The 17,959-nt window shown below is 36.8% G+C and overlaps 1 protein-coding gene across 1 annotated transcript in view; it reads right to left on the bottom strand.

The window, feature by feature from the left end:
- The window catches only part of TMPRSS15 (transmembrane serine protease 15), a 52,412-nt gene extending 39,211 nt beyond the window's left edge, over nt 1–13,201 (bottom strand). Inside the window, 9 exon segments of the mRNA XM_030952271.1 lie at nt 181–300; nt 2,527–2,568; nt 2,908–2,949; nt 5,224–5,268; nt 7,015–7,151; nt 9,400–9,441; nt 10,208–10,275; nt 10,643–10,773; nt 13,057–13,201. Of these exon segments, the coding sequence (XP_030808131.1) occupies nt 181–300; nt 2,527–2,568; nt 2,908–2,949; nt 5,224–5,268; nt 7,015–7,151; nt 9,400–9,441; nt 10,208–10,275; nt 10,643–10,773; nt 13,057–13,201 (772 nt within the window).
- Nucleotides 13,202–17,959: the final 4,758 nt, after the last annotated feature.

Here is a 17,959-nt window from a genome sequence, read left to right as displayed (position 1 = left end):
GAATTTTACAGAACATTGTTTCCTCTTGCAAGATAAATATTATAAAAATCACTCATTATTATGTTTAATAGAATTGATTTGGACTTCACTGTGCAGTTTATTGCCCATAAACAATTTACAAATGACTGACAGTGTTAAGCATGTGTAAAAAGACTGATTTACAGGAGTTTGCATTCTTACCACATCTTTTTTCAGATTCATCTGAACCATCTGGGCAGTTCAAGACTCCATCACAAAAGAATTCTTCACTAATGCAGGTTGCACCATCAGCACAGAGTTCAGCAGGTGGCAAACACTCAGCTGGAATAATAAGGATGAGAACAATAACAGCACAACAGTAATGCAGTCTCACTACAAAGGAAAATTGACTTACCTCTGGTTGCTTTACCACAAATCAAATCAACCACTCTATTGTGTTTTACAAAACTGCATTTTTAGAAGCCTGGAATGAAATATCACATACTAAAAAGATAAATTTGGCAGAGAATGGAGAGAGTTCTCAGAAGTGAAATATGTTTTGAAACTAAGCTTGAAGCAAGGCTGGAAAAAAATGTTTGTGAATTCCTTTTTTTTCCCCTTTACACAAATAAACTACTTTATGCAATATAATGAATGACATTTTCCAATTTCTTATGTTCAAATAATGTGAGAAAGCTGTACTTTGGTTTAAATAACAGTGAATAATCCCTGGGTTTAGGTAAATAGAATTTAACTGATTTCTTCAGCTTTAACACATCACACTGTTGCACCTCATCATGCTAAGAAATCTGATTTTTTAACGAGCATATCCTAAAAAAAGAGCCTTTAGATTCTTAAACACCAGAATTATCAGAAACCATATTCTTTTCAGATTTACAAATTAAATGTATAAGTTAAGAGCAAATTTCTGTTAGAAGAATACACGGGCACATCCTTGAAATTATAGATGTTACTAATAGCCTTTTCCTAGAGCATAAATGTTCATCTACTGCAAACAAACTCTTCATCTTTAGAGGGTTTTGGTCTTAGATATCTTTAGAATTGAAGTAGGTCCTATTAAAGTGAACAGAAACATACAGCTAAACTAAGCTTTGGAGAGCCACTGATTTCAAAATTGTTAAAATTGCATTAAATTCTATAGAACTATTCACACAGTTCCTTGTCTCTACTTCAATAAATGCTTACAGAAAAAGGTCAACATTTCTGATTCAAGAAGGAAAAATAGTAATTTGTAAAATTTCATCTTTTTTTTTAATAGAGCTGTTAGTTCTGTAATCAGATTAAGTATGATATTGTTCTGTGTGTCTCAGACTGACATTGGTGTGGATGTATTGTAGCACCTCAAAGTGCTTTACAAAACGCCCTCAGAGTTGGCAATGCAAATGTCACAAAGCCACAAGATTTACCATTTTGCATCCAACTGGAAATTAAAATGACCCAAACATCCTCCAGTAAAGTGTTGGAGGTGACACAGGGCCAGTGAATGAATTTCCACAGATGAGCAGAGACAAAACTGTGCATTCTAGACCCAGAGCAAAAATTCCAACCAATAACCCAGGAAGAGATTTCACACAAGCCCATCAGGCAAGAAATTATTGTTTACATACAACATGATCAATCCTTGGTTTATTCAACACAAAAAACTAAACAGCACTGCCACCTCCTGGGTTGAAAGAAATCAACTTTTCCTGCTTAAACATTCTGACTTCTCTTTTAAATGGCAAATTATCTTAAATCGTGCTGTAAGTGTTACAGTCAATTAAATAAGGGCAGTAAACACATAAGACTTGAACACATTAGATTGCTTGTAGGAATCATATATATATCACCATGTAAGAAGGCTGGAGAATGCTTTTAAAGACTCAAATATCTTCAGCTTTCTGCCCATTGGAAGCCATACTTTGCTATCAGTTTGCTTATTTTATTTTCCTCATAAAAGTCAAGAAATAATATGAATTTTTAAAAAAAGAGCATCTAGAATTAGTGTCAATGTGTGCATCAACATGCATAACACATGAAGCATTTTTGTAGCACGTACAGTCTTAGAAGTCCCTTCTCCTTGAAGAAGTCACCTTGGTCTAAGGTAAACCTGCATATCCTGAATTTTCAGGAATGGAATACAAGGATTGAATGCTGTGAGGAGAGGCTGTACATGAGCAGTGCAACTTTGCAACCTCAGATTGCTCTGTGTAATCTCCCTGCTCCTCCACACACACAGAGTTACTCACCCACTGTTGTTGAGGGCTTGATTGTGGTGAGTTGTCCTGAACCTGGACAAACACAACCCAAGGTTAGAACTCTACTTTTTGTCCCCTCCCTGCTCCTGAACCCCTCAGCTGTCCTGAACCTGGACAAACACAACCCAAAGTTAGAATTCTACTTCTTGTCCCCTCTCTGCTGCTCCACACACACACAGAGTTACTCAACCACTGTTGTTGAGGGCTTGATTGTGGTGAGTTGTCCTGAACCTGGACAAATACAACCCAAAGTTAGAATTCTACTCCTTGTCCCCTCTCAGCTGCTCCACACGCACACAGAGTTACTCACCCACTGTTGTTGAGGGCTTGATTGTAGTGAGTTGTCCTGAACCTGGACAAACACAACCCAAGGTTAGAACTCTACTCCTTGCTCTCTGGGAGCACCTCTGTGGTTGCTTGGGCAGAGTAAAGCAGCAGCCAATCTGCTTTTATAGCTGTATTATTGCAGATATTAAAGAAAAAAAAACCAAAAACCAAAAAATATCTCCCCATATTCCAGGTAGTGCCAGCTTCAGTGGATTGGTCCTGAAGCTCAAGTGTCACAATAAACATAAGAAAAATTATGTGAAACCCAAGTGTTAAAATAACTTCAAAAGATTTCTTTTCTCCTTCCTCCTTCCCCCCACTAAAATAGGAGCAATTTCTTGTCTTGCCCTGTGAAAGTTCTCACCTGGAGTTGGTGTCAGGGAACTTGTAATTAAACTCGTGGGATCTGGTGAAACAATAAAAGTTATGACAACTTCAACATTCGTGCTAAAGGAAAATGTACATTTTCTGACAAATAAAATTGTTCTACAAATCAATTAGGAGCCTAAAACATATCTAGTGTTTGTCTATTTACATACAGGTATATATATATATCTATATATATAGACTGTGGGTGTGCATGTTTACACATGAACAAATGCCTGGGTAAATAAGCAGATGTAATTAGTGATTGTAAACTGCAAAACATTCTGGAGAAATGGAATGTGTATTTGTGATTGCTCCAAGAGAAGTTCCACCTAATTGAGGATGCACCTGGCATTTCCAGCTCCCAAACAGTCTTTTTTCTTTTCCTCTCTGAATTTGCTTTAGCATTCCAGTTTACTATTTCTACTTTGTAAATTAAAACTCAAATATGTGAGTAGGATGATGATATCTTTGACTGAAAACAATTCCCAAGTCACTGCAGGTACTGGGTCCAGTGCCTCAGTTTATAGGATGAGGGGCCTGAAGGAATAAAGTGGAAGATGCAGTAAGAATTTCTCTATAGTTTGTCACCCATCAGTTTTGTGGGCAGAAGCTGCTGACCATTGGCCATCACCAACTTACTTTTGTTAGATATTCCTGCTCTCCCAGACCTAGTGCACAAACTTGCAGGAGGATTTCCCACCAATTTTTGATCAAAACATGCTTATTTAGCAAATACTGTTAAGCTGAACTGAGCCATTCTTGTTACGGTGCATTCTGTGTCAGCAAATTTAGGGACATGGTTTCTTTGGCAGAGAGAGAGAAGAGCAGTGAATAGATGGACTGTTCTCACAGCTTCTGCGGAGAAAAAAAGCTCAATTCACACCATCACAGGTTTCAAAGTGATACACACACACACACACACACATATATATATTTTTTTTTATACCAGCATATCTGTCTACACATTTACTACAGGATAACCTTCCAAACGTTCCATACATACATGCAGGAGCAAACAATGCTAAGGAAACAGTTAGCAGGGAGCTGCATCTTGAAAACTGCTGAAAAATTGTGGTTGCTACAGATGTTCCCAAAAGTGCATGCACAAGTCGACAGCAAAAAGGAAAACACAGGACAGTGATAGAAGCAGCAGTGATATAAGCACAATTACTAGAAAATCTCACTAAAGTAACAGGTTGAGATGGCAAAGGATGTTTTTAGGGTCAGCAGAGCCATAACCATATCCAGCAGGTGTAAATGTACCTCATATGCTAAAATGTAGGTATTTCATGACATTTGGACTGAAATATAAAGAACAAGGAAGCAGGCAATATTAACAAAAAATACAAAAATGACCTCAAGCAGACCCAAGGCCAAGGGAGAAGAAATTCACACCAGGAATATTGTTGGCATTCCAACCTTGGGTGCTGACAATTCCCAACTCCCTTCCTCTTTGCTTAGGAACCTCCCCCAGTCTCCAAATTTTGCTTGGAGTTGATTAGCAACATCGAACTTAGGACCAGGGGAGCATTAAGAGAGAATACCAGAGGAAGGGATGGAAAGGGAAAAACCTGAATGTTAGCAGTTTAAACTGTATCTTTGGGAATAGATTATAGTACTTGCACACTTTGGACTATACACGTCGGTAGGCCTGTACCCAGACTAACAGTAACTCTTTCATCACTATGGCTTAATTAGAATATCAATAAATACTTGTCTCCTATATTTATAGGGGCAGTTGTTTAGCTTCTGATCTGGTACCCTGTGCCCTGGAGAGTTTGTGTGTGATAATTTTAATGTAGTTTGTGTGTGACTATCTGCACCTAGTGCTATAAAGCACTTATTGTATTGTTTATCTCTCTTGCTGACTTTTGGCAGGTTTGTGAGACTAAGTTTGTCTGCTTCATGTCTTATCATTGTAAAACTTCCAGGGATAGTGGAAGGAAAATCTGCCTGTCAACATTGCTTAGTAAATCAATAACCACAACATGAGAGCAGGACTCCCCAGCCTGATCTACCTCTCTAAATCTGCAAAATCTTCAGCTTGCAGCTCAGCTGGTTAATGAATTCTCTGCTCTTGGTTTGGTACTCTAATTAAGCTCCTACGGATTTTGTACAGACTACAGATCACTCGCTGCTTTCTCAAATAGTCAGAATGGTGAAAGCAGTTAATTATCATTGAATGGACCCTGGCAGTCAAGCCCCAGCTGCAGCCAGGGTAGCCTTACTAAGTTATATGAGTTTAACAGCAATTCTTGTTCATCTTGTATTGGTAACAAAAATTAGTGCCTGCTTTGAGAAAGATACTGACCTGATGAGGTTAAAGGTGTTGTTGTAGTAGGATTTTCAGCAGCTACTGGAAGAAAACAAGTTGATTATAAACTTCTTTTATGGCACAGTGTCTAGTTTTAGATGACAGAAATAAAGACTAAAAAGAAATCAGCTGTGACTATTTCTCATTGAATCACTGTCAGCGTCCTGCTTCCCTCATTTTGCCTCATCCTGTTCCCAATCTTTTCTCAAACTCCATGATCTTCCCAAGGAAGAAAGATCCCAAAAATGAGTTGGAGTTATGAGGTTTCAAAGCCACTGCAGTTCCTTTCAATCCTCAATCCCTACTGATTGTACTGCACATAGAATATCTTCACCTGGGAAATCTCTCTCGAGGCTTTTTATTCTATACAGATTTGCAGAGCCCTCGTGTCTTAGAAAACAGTGTTTAGAAGAGTTGAATGAGTTAAAATTAACCTGCCATAGTTTACAAGAAAGAAAGCTACTTTTAATCACTGTGAAAACTCACTTCAAGCAAGTCATGCCTGTGTGACAGCTCTCTCCCTCTCTGAAATAGGAATGTCTCTAGCAGAACATGTTGATATGCACAATTCAAAAGTTCCTCATATGATTGTGATTGTTAATTAGTTACAATTATTTTACTGAAGAACTCCTGGTAGAATGGACAGGTGATTTCTCATGTGAAAAGAGGCATTTTAATGATACACAGCAGTAAAAGTTTGACTACTTCAAAGTTCATCACTGGATGAACTTTTTAAGAGGCTATTAATTATTTTTTTGGTGGCATTTCTGAAGTATAATGAGCAATCAATTTCCACAGTGTTGTGTGGTAATTTGTAATAAACAAGCAGTAAAGAGAACTAAATATGCCCAGACTCTGAATTTAGCCTTTGAATACTTGAAGTACTTAGCAAAAAATGTAGCTTTTAGTATAGATTAAGAGACATTGCACAGCAGATTGCCACTCCTCAGTTTTTACTTAGTAGTAACTCCAGCAGATCTTCAAATGTCAGCTCATCAACTTCTGCTTCAAAGAATTCAGATTGTTTTTTAACCTCATCCTCAATGAAGGGCTGTTTTGAAGGTTTGTTCAGGTAAAAAAAAAAATGATTCCCACTGATCTTGAAGGGTTTCCATTTAGATCTTCATATATTTTCTAGTACTTACATAAAATATCTGTATATTTGCAGAATGTAAAGTTACCTAGTCCTTAAATCCCTATTTCTTTCTCCACTACTTACATTTGCCTAAGCTCTACAGGAATATGGAGCCAGTTCCCTGGGCGCACTGCTCCCAGAGCAGTTTGTTTTTCTACAGGACATATTTTTCAGTAAAAGGGTCTTTACTCCCTGCAACTCTGAGCCCTTTTCTCATTCTTCAGCAAAATAAAATTGTAACTGTATTTACTTATGAAACAACAGGGTTGGGGCTTAATTGCTTTAATTAGAGGGCTAAAAATTACAAATATTATGCTTCATAAGAGGTGAAATTTAGTGCTTTTCACTGGGAAACCGCTACTTTGCCCTTTACTCCCTCCTTAGGGAATGTACACAATGCTGGCTCATGCTTTCTAGTAGAAAAGGTTGTAAATTCTTTAAGCTGCTACTGAAAGTTATGTAATAGGGGAGGAGGGCACCTAGGAGAAAAAGTAACAATCCAATTGCTGTCTGAGAGCCAAAGCTTTCATTCCTGCTACCTGTAGTTCTGAGGTGTGTTTAGAATTAAAACCAAAAAAAAACTCCAAACAAAACCACCCCCCCTAAAAAAAAAAAGGAACAAAAACCTCAAAAAAAACCCTTTCTAATATTACCTGTGATTTGTATGCTGTTCACATCAATTTTCAAAGTCTTGGTAGGGTTATTTGCAGTGACACCCAAAACCAGCTCATTTTTTATTTTCTCAAGAGTTACCATATGGGTAAAATAAAGGGTGAGGATCACAACCACACTAGCAATACAAAACAGAGAAATTGATTAGTTATTCAAACTGATGAAAAAAATCTGCTATGCAACATCATCTAGACAATATTTCATTCTAACTCTGGTTCCATTGGCAAAGGCAAATTGTTTTTTTTTTAATATTGGCTGGCAAAGATGACATAAAGAAACATCTCTTAGTCATCAGGTTAGATTGAACCTCGGAGGAACTTTGTTTTTTCCTTATCTACTCTTACTATCACTATCAGGAAAAAAAAAACCCAAAAAACAAGACAACGTTCATTTCAATTGCTGCAATGGAGTTGAACTTGAGAAAAACTAAAGAAATAGCTTTACTGTTGTTCAACAGGTCTATTAGTTTTAGCCCTAAAATACTGAAGGTGAACCAGGAATTATTATGAAAATTGTGTAATATGGCAAAATATAATACGAAGTGACCATTTTTATAAAGCAAATCTGTGGATTCTGCATTTTAGCAGATCTGCTGTGTGATTGCCTGGATTCTCACAAGGAAACAAAGGTGGCTGAAAACAGAGATATTTAGAAATTGTGGTTAAACTGCATTTAACTTCTATGAATTTCATCCAGAGTGTTTTCTGTTTGCTCTCTCCATCCTTTCTAGACACTATTATGAAGTTTTATGTTTGCAGCTAGAGTAAGGTAATGTTGAAGTATGATGCTTGCCAAAGATAAACATTTTCTCCTTTACTTAAATTTAGGTGCAAACATTTTACCCTTAAACTACCCGCTTGCAACTGACTCAGTACTGCTCTTTGTAAGGAGTGATTAATCCTGTCGTCTTGCTGAGCATGGTTTGTAGTTTGCAATATGTAGAAAAGCTCCCCTTCTTGCATATTTCTGATAACCTCTAGGCCATGCTGAGCAAACAAACGCTTTTATTGCTCTCCTTGTGACTCAGCAGCAGCAGCGTTTCAAGGGTGAAATGCCAAGCAGATTGCCTGAAGGGGTAAACACGGTTTAAATGAAAAGCAAGTAATGTCTGAGACAAAGTTATTAGATGCAGAAGTTAAGACAGATCCTTACTGTTTTATTAAAAACAAGATCCACCATTCAAACCCAGTAGATTTTCTGCAATTTCTATGATTGTTGTGTCAAGATACAGTGGTGGGATGAGTTTTGCCAACACAGTTATTTACAGTGTAGATATCTAGATTCTCATTTTGGTTGACAGAAAGAAATGAGCTGTTCTTTGGCATAATTGGTCTCCTCCAGAAAGGCTTCTAAATTAACCAGATGAGAAAACTAAAAACCCAGCACTTACAAAGGTAGTCTTGAGCAAACTGCTCAGAGATATCTCCATCTTTGATGCCCAAATTTTGATGAGAATAGTCCCTTTCTTTGTGCAGAACCCAAATTTCCTGGCTGGATCTACCTTTCCAAGGACAACACTTTGGAAGTGGCCTACTCCTGCTGCTGTGCAGTCCATTCCCTTAATATTATATAATCCTTCATAAAGTGTTCATACTCTGCTTTCTAGCTAATAGGGTTATGTCCTCACTATTCCAATCAAAAGATTGCTCCAATGTAAATCTGCTTCCCATTCCTTACTGATATTCATGGTCAGATAATATCCCAATATCTTGTTTGTGTTTTTTTTTTTCAAGGACAGTCATTCAAATAAACTAATCTCCTCTACATATTTATCAACTTTATGTACTTACACTGATATCACAAGAACATGTGGTAGCACAAAACTATTGATCTGTTGTCATGTAATGTGTACTTTAATTTTCTGGGTTCACCTATGAGACAGCCAGTTATACCATCCATTTCCCAGGGTTCTTCAGTTCTAGAGTCAATCTTTTATCCTCTCTTTTATTCTTGCCTATCACAGTGTGTCATTAGACTTCTCTTGATTTAAAACTTGAGTTACTGGTAGTGGCATGAGATCTGACCTCAGTTTAAGCAGTTTTACATGAGCAAACAGCACAAACCTATTTCTTTTCCTTTCTAGATAGTTTCTTACCTCTCTCTTACTTACTCTTCCATTTTTCTTTCTAAATTGACAGTCCCAGGGACTATCATTTTTTAAAATCTAATCCTAAAGGAAGTTTTAAGCAAAAATATATGTCTTGAATCTTCATTCTCTTTAGAGGGCCTTATCTAAATTCTAAAAATATTTGTTTTTTGTTTGTTTTTTTTTTTAATCTATTCACAGCCCACAGTAGAACTGTCTAAATTACCAGTATCATTGTCTCTTGCCTGTATTTTAAGTAAACTTTGTTATATACAATTACCTGCTCTCTGTTGTCAATCTGTCGTGGTCATCTTCTGATCTCCTGTAGAAAAAGAAGCAACAATAAAAAAGAAAAAGAAAAACCACAACCAACACCACATGGTTCCCATTGAGATTAGAATGTTTTGGACAGGATAGGAACACATCATGGAACTGTGTAATAATGAGAGACAGTGTTACAGGTGTTTTGCTGAACCAGGACTTTATTAAGAATAGCGCAGATGGAATTAACACCACAGACATCGCTGTATAACTTTTGTCAGCTGGCCTTCAGTAGGACAACCAACACCCCAGAATATTGAAAATGAGCTTTACTAAAAGAAGCAGACTCACAGAATCTTTAGGACACAGAGGCTGCAGTTTTTCCTGGTGTCAAATGACAGCCTTACTTGTTAACATCCTAAGGAAGGTGAATTAAGTGGATCATAGGGACATATCAGTGCCTGAGCCTCCAGGCTTATGCCAGGAGATCTCTAACCTGAAATTTGTTCCAGATGGCAAGGATCAGCAACCCTGCAAACAGCACCTTGGTAAAAAAATAATTCAGCAGTCCTTTGAAATATGGAATTTTTCTGAGTGGGTGTTAGGGCTCAGCCTTACTGGTTTGGTCAAGGCAGGGACTGCTTGAGAAGAAAGTTTGCCCAAACTCAGTTTGTCAAACTGAGCACATTGGAAGATGTAGCATGCGAAAGGCATAACATAGGAGGTTCCCAAGGACGTCTTGATAATCAAGATAAATACTTCTGAGAGAAATATCTAAGTAAGGACATTTGACATTTATTTTCAAAGTTAAATTAAACTGTACCTACTTGAACTGGGAAATTTCACATCTCTCAAACTTGTGTTTCAGATCACTTTCGTGAAAGATGTTTTGTATCTATATGAAAAAGAGAAATCTTGAACCAATACAATAATAAAAAATTAATAATATAATAATATTATAATAATATATAATAATATATTATTAATAAAATAATAAAAATTATTAATAATTAAATATACACACATTCTCACACTATAATCATGGTTGTAGTACTAAATAACTTTTTCTCGACTACAGAAGCAAGGTATTTCTTTGACGATTCATTGATTTTCTCAAGTAAGGAATATATTGGGTTCTGATCAGGCTTAGGACCTGAAATAACCCTTTTTTGGAAAGGAAAAACCATCAACAGCAGTTAATGTTAAGGAATTAATGTACCTACAAATAATCTTGAATAAACCACAAGCTGATAGGTTCTTACCAATTTTTCGACATCAAAGGCAAGGACTTTGAAATCTGCTGAGGAACTGTTTTGTAAGGTTGAAGTGAAAGATGTACCAGAGACTATTTTTAATATTCCCATATAGCTATGAGTAATCACATCTGCTTCAGCTAGATAATGAAAAAAAAAAGGTGTTTTAATGATATAGAAATAAATGAAAAATGTTACATTAGATTTTATTTCACACAGATCATCAATACAATAATTTCTAGGGGTTTTTTTTACTGCTTTGTGATCAGAGATGTTCTGCCTAGTGCTGAGTTTAAAGAAAAAAATAGACTTTTTAATGTTTACAATAGTTATAATGGTGATCATATTTTTATGAATTCTATTTGCCCTTAGATCTCATTACTTTCAATTTTGTTTTAGATGCTGTTTTTCTGCAACACTGTGTGTGCAAAAAGGATACAATGATATGCCCAGTTATATCTAACACAAAGGATGGAGATAAACGGGAAGGCAAATAGTGAATTATGAGTATTTTCTATGTTCTGGATAAAAAAAAATATTATGAAATATTGCCTCACACTTTATGTATTTGTGCTGTGCCCTTTTTTATATGTGTAAACTGGTTTCGATGATAACCCTGGAAACATCCAATGTCAGAATAGTGAAATTATTTTTGACCTGACCTTTCTCACCAATGCACACATGAAATTCTGGGAGAATTTATAAAGAAATTAGACAACTGATCCTCGCTGCAAATTTAATCTTGATTTTAATATGCTACAGGACATGAGGTATACATAAAGGAATTCATTATACATTAAAAAAAATATTTCTTCACTGTGTAACACACGGGAAATTCTCAGAAAATATCTGAATTAAGGTTGATTGATAGGAAATGCCTTTTTCTTACTGGTTGCAGTACCAGTAGTATTTTAGGTTGTGTTTGAAGGCATTAACATCAAAGCAAGTTTTAAGACAAAAGCAGACGCCAGAGACTGAAATATTATCATTCATAGTTTAAACATGGTTATGAAGGAGTTTTGCCCTTTATGGCAAAACAGCATAAAGAGGCTGTGACAACCAAAGCTCTCTCCTCCCTGAAGACACCTCCTAACAGGAACCTGGGCATTGCCACCTGGCCCAAAATTATATTAATCCGCTGGATTCTGTGTTTTTCAAGAAACCTTCACCACCAAGAAGATCAACAGGTTGCCATTGGGATCCATGGAGTGTTGATATTTTCTACTTGATCTTTCTCCACCTTACTCGTCCCTCCCAGTCTCATCTTTCTTATTTCTTCCTTTTTATCTCTCTTGCTTACTGTCAGATAAAATCCATACTATTGACTTTGGCATACGGTCTCATTCTCATGTTAATTTGGGCATAGGCATTTCTAATAAATTTAATAAATTAATCATAACAGCAGATAAGCAATAAACACTACAATGAACAGTTTATTATGGAAGGCATAACATAGTAACACCAATTTAATATCAATTAATAATAGCAGACTGCTTTGAGCTCCTTTGAAGGCTGATCTTTAAAATAATTGCAAATCTTACCTTATATCCACATGATTTCTTAACCAAAATTTTAATTCCATTTAAACATCATGAAACATTCTATCTATCTATCTATCTATCTATCTATCTATCTATCTATCTATCTATCTATCTATCTATCTATCTACCATACATATGTATCAATATATATATTTTATATATATCTCTCAATATATGCATTTATATATATATATCAATATATGTTTTTTATAAATATATCTATCTATATATATAGATATTTTAATTTAATTTGCTTTGAGTATCAGTAACTTCTTCCATTACATTCTGAGCACTGAATAAAGACTAAGAATGACTTTACCTGGGGCAAGCAACTGACTGATGCAGGAACTCTTTCACACCAATAAGTAACTAGATTTTTTTAAAATAAAAACATTAATAGACTCCAAGGGGTGGGCCCCACAAACTCTAGGAGATTATTAGCTTTTCAGTGGATTATTTGTGTTCTGATTCAAAACTCATACATGGAGAAAAAGGTAAAATTTCACAGTTTTCCATATTACCTTCACTAGCTGAAGAATGTGGGGAGTAACCCAAGCTTTATGACTTGGATTGCATCTTAGGGATCTTTTCCAAAGCCTAAACCATGAAAATTACTTTATATGCCTTCAGAGCATGATTTCTGTGCTTGGTTTTTCCCCCTGTTTTGTTCACATCATTTTTCAGGGCAGGAAAACACAGAAACCCTAAAACACCACTTCTCCTGTCCCCAGCATTAAAAACATAGCATGAAATAAAAAAACCCCAAAAAAACAAAAAACAAAACAACAACAAAAAAATTAAAAAACCCCTACAATTTTAAGAGTAATGTCTTCAATGTCTAAGAAATTCCTAAAGCTCTGTAGCTAAAGGTTGGCTACTTACCTCGTTCCAACTCCTGGATTGATAACCAAGAAAGTACAATCAGTCCAACACAAACACACACAAAAATTGCAAGCAGAGAAGCAAAGAAAATCTCATAGCTACTAGGAGAAACATATTTCTCATCAGATGATTTTTTCAGCTTCATTTCTGTCTCAAAAACTTCTGTGAATTAAGGCCTGACAAAAGACACAGCCTGAGAAGGAAAGTAATAATCCACACAAACAGATATTTATAGGAGATGCTTGTAAATGAATTACATCATAAAACTTCACTGACATAGGTTTTTACAACATTCTGAGCAGTCATAATCATGCACAGGATATGCAAATAAGAAGAAAAGAAATCCACTCAGAGGGGGAGCGCTGAAGACACTTGTCTCAGATAAAACACAAGCAAACCCACAGAAATGTAAGGCAGGTCACTGGATTTGCACTATTTCTTGTAATTTGATATTTTTAAGTGACAATATAAATAAAATATTGCTGCCAAATTTATTGCTTATACAGTTTTCTTTTGATAATTCCTCACAAGGGTAATTATGAGGACAACAGTGAAAGCTGTATCTTTCCTCATTCTGCTTAAAAAGTTCCTTTAAAAGTAATTTCATTTATAAAGGAAGAGCTGGGAAATGAATTGTTTAGTAATGTGCCATAGCTCAGCAACATGTTCAGCACTGAACAGTAATTCAGCAGCACAAATTTAATCTGTGTAAGACATGGTTCTTTGACCACAGAACTGGAGAACTAATCAGAGAAGACATTATGAAATGCATGCTTGTTTTGTATTTTCTTGCCAGGCATAAATGTGCCATGGGATGCAAGTCCTTGATAAAGTTAAAGCACAGTGGAGGGTGAGAGCTGCAGCTGTAGTAGAGCAAGAGTGAATTAAACAGGCAGTGTACTAACCAATGTAACCATTTGGTTATAAATTTAATCTGTCAAAACTTTTGAGCTTCAGAAAAGTAAAGGCATACTGATTCTATGTTTTGAGCCCTGGGAGTTACTGTTTCTGATTCTCAATCAGAGCGCTAAACCCTGATTTGTGGTATGACACTCTTCCTTGTGGAGAATCTGGGCACACCAGCCATATTCCTGCCTGTCAAAGGAAAGGCAATCTTTGGAAGAGAGAAGCTCTATCTGTTAATTGACAGAAATGGAGATAATATAAATTGGGAAGAAACGAGAAAGTCTTGAAATGAGACTCTTGGATGACATCGCAGTTCTCTGTCCATACTTCCTTTACTAGTTTGAGAACTAGTCCCTTGTCTCACTCTTTGAGAACTATGGTATTTGAAAAATTGCCATTTGAAAGGATATAAAGCACTAAATCACAATCAAAATCTTGGCCTGACAGCAGGAACCTCAATTTAGTGTAATATCTATCATACCATAATGAAAGCAATATAGTAATATTTCACCTTGCTAAAAAGAAATAATTATTTACTTAAGCACAAAAGTTTTTAAAACAAAATTCAGTGCAGCTTAATCATACTGCCCTTAAAGAGCAAGAGAAAACTGAGTCTGTATCTGGCAAATGGATTAGATCTCTGGGTCATCATGCTAGACAGAGTAGGAATTGCTCTTCTATATATTATATCTCACAGACACACACATATATGAATACAAATGTGTGTAGATGTAGATGCATAATTATGACCAGGTCATGTTTGTAGTGCTGAGCTCTGCTGAACTGTGCCATAGTGGTGTCTTTGTAACTTTTTGTGCTTTCTCAGCAATTATTTTAATAGCCTTCATTTTAAGAGGTTTGACATCTTTCTGAACACTGACTCTAGCACACAAGTTGATGATTTCTCTAAACAATTCACTTTGCTCAGCTGCACATATTAGGTTATCCCACACCTAGCAGAGTTGTGCCACTGCAGGGAGTAGGGGAAGAAGAGGAGGGAGTGACAGAGAGCTGTTATGGACTGACCACAAGCTCTCAGTCCTCATCTCCCTGCACCACTTGAGGATGGCTGTAAATTACTTTTGCCCTGCTGTGTTGAGGAGGGCTCTGAGGAATCTTCTGGGTGGGCATCTGGCAGCCAGGCAAGGTTAAATCATTGCAATTGTCCATGCTGTCTGAAACAATACTAGTTTAGTCCTGCCTTATTCCTAATCAAATGGTTTTTGTCACACGTCTGAGGAACTTTGTGTTGATGGACTTTGGATTCATTTGTCATGTTTTGCATAATTTTGCTGTTTGTATCAATTGACACTATGTATAATTAATAAAAGACAAACACTATTACCCAAGATGCCTCTGCATTTTAAATTTTGAATTAATGCTCTAATGGTGAAGAGATTAGCCCAGAAGAGCAAAAACTGTGGCCACTTACAGTTCATACAGGTTGATTACAGTGTGGCCAAAGACATGACTTAGCATGGGTCGTCTCAAGTTGGAGCTGTGACTCCTGCAAATGAAGTCATTTGCTAAACAATTTTATCTGGCAATAAGGCCATAGTAGCAATAATTAATAGGCAAGCCATGGACACTGAGCTGATAGTAATTAAAAGTGAGTTCTTGCATTAATTTGTTTGTGAAATATTATAGTCTGTAATAGTATGAGCTGGTTGTAAGTTCTTACAGGATACGAACCCATGTTTCCACATTTTCATTTGTGAACCTTCAATATGAGGGGAGCAGAATTCAGCAGTGTGCCAATGCTTGCTTGCCAGCAGTCAGGAATTACAGAAGCAAAGAGGTTTATGCTGAAAGGGACCTATGACAAGCATCTGGTCCCACTCCTGCTTGAGACTGGGTTAACCAGAAATTAGATGAGGCTGTTGAGGGCCATGTCAAGGCAAGATCTGAATACTTCCAAGGTGGAAGACTCCATAAACACCAGGCATTGACTCCCTGCATAGTGACTTTCTTCTCCTCTCTGTGTCTTATTGGAATATCAGCTGCTGCAATTTGTGTTTTTTGCCTCTTGGGCTTTCCCTTTGCAATTCTGAGAAGAGTCCATTTGCCTTCCCTGCAATCATCCCTTAGATATCTAAAGGCAGCAATTAGACATCCCTATCAGCTTGTCAGGCTCAGTCAGTGCTGGGACATTGTGTTATTTCACCCCAAATGCTGGACTTTGGACTTGTTGACCTTGGTTGAACATTATGAAGTTTATTCCAGGCCATTTCTATGCCTTTTAATGACAAGCACATCTTGTGACTTGCAAACTGCCCTCTAGACATTGACTTAGTTTGCTTCTACTTTTATTCCTCTTATAATTTTCTTGCTCATTCTTCTTCTGCAGTCTTAGTTACATTTTTTTTTTAATTTTTGGCCTAATCCTATAATTTGCTTCTCACTTTAATTTCTTTAGTGAATTGATAGGACTCTTGAAAGTTGGATTTGGTTGGTTTGCTACATGACTAAACTGGTGAAATGGTATGATCCACTCAGGAAAAGAGTGAGCATTAGCCGCTGTTACTAACGGTTTACTACCATCTACTGCAAGTTGTGAATACTCACAGGTCATGGACACCTTGCAGCAAAGAAATTAATCACCCAAGGAAATACTGCAAAATTAAAAAGAAATGAGATTACTCAGTTGAAACTAATTAAATCATTTGCATGTTATTTTCTAAACTCAGCTTTATGATACTACTTACAAACTTTATGACAAAATAATGCAATATGATTTTAAAATACTTTAAATTATATAAAGTCAAATACTCTATTAGTGTGATAAAACCCAGAGAAAGATGACAACTTATTTAATTTTGATAATCAAAGTTTCTATAAATTAATATAGCCATACAAGGGAAACATCAGGTTAGGTCATTTTTAAAGAAGTAGGCCATTGACAGGGTAGAAATCTAAGAGATTCACAATTTAGGTCATTTATACTGCATCCATATCTGCAGCTCCACAGGTTTTCTAGCTTTATTGGGCTGTTTTCATTTCCTTGCTTGATCAGTCTCCAGCACAGGATGAAAAGACTGCTGACATAGGAGGAGAGGGGATGCTGTGCTCAGATAATTCCTCTAGTACCCAGACTATCACAAACACACTTAAAGCCTGACATTACATTAATAGCCAGCTCTCTGTGGGAAAACATTTTGTCACCCCCACAGACTTGCCTTGACCTATCAAAATGAAATGAAAATCTGCTTTCTTTTGGCAGCTTTTTTCAGATGTCTGAAGTGTTTGTCCCTTTCCCTACGCAGACTTCCAGAGAAGCAGATAGAAAACCAAAGCAAAAGATTGCTGTGAAGGTACAGAAATGGACTATGAGCTGTTTGCACCACTGCAGCAAAAGGAGAAGTTTAAAATGGAGATCACATGGAAGAATAACTTCTCAGTAATCATGTACTGACCTGGGTTGAAAGGAAACTTAAAGATCATCCCATTCCAACCTTCCTGCCATGGACAGGAACACCTTCCACTAGAAGGAAGGAAGGAAGGAAGGTTACTCAGAGCCCCATCCAACCCGTGCCTGTGCCTCACCACCCCCAAAGTAAAGAATTCCTTCCCAATATCCAATCTAAACCTACCATATTTCAGTGTGAAGCCATTCCTCCTTGTCCTATCACTCCAGGTGCAAGTAAATAGTCTCTCTCCATCTTTCCTGTGGGCTCCCTTCAGGTACTGGAAGGCTGAAATTAGATCACCCCAAAGCCTTCTCTTCTCCAGGCTGAACGATCCCAGTTCTCTCAGCCCTTCCTCGCAGGAGAGGTGCTCCATCCCTCTGATCACCTTGGTGGCCCTTCTTTGGATGTGCTCCAACAACTCCTCCTGTGCTGGGGACTCCAGAGCTGGATTGCAGTAACACCATACTAAAAAAAAAGGGGGGGATTAAAAAGATCCATGGTCTGATAGTGATCATCCAACTGTGAAACTTCATATGGAAGAAAAAACATGGAGCTCATTTACTAAACAAGTTATCAGATGTTTTAATTAG

Source organism: Camarhynchus parvulus, chromosome 1 (assembly GCF_901933205.1).
Source record: "Camarhynchus parvulus chromosome 1, STF_HiC, whole genome shotgun sequence".
NCBI classification, from domain to species: domain Eukaryota; kingdom Metazoa; phylum Chordata; class Aves; order Passeriformes; family Thraupidae; genus Camarhynchus; species Camarhynchus parvulus.
This window is presented reverse-complemented; position numbering and strand designations above follow the sequence as displayed.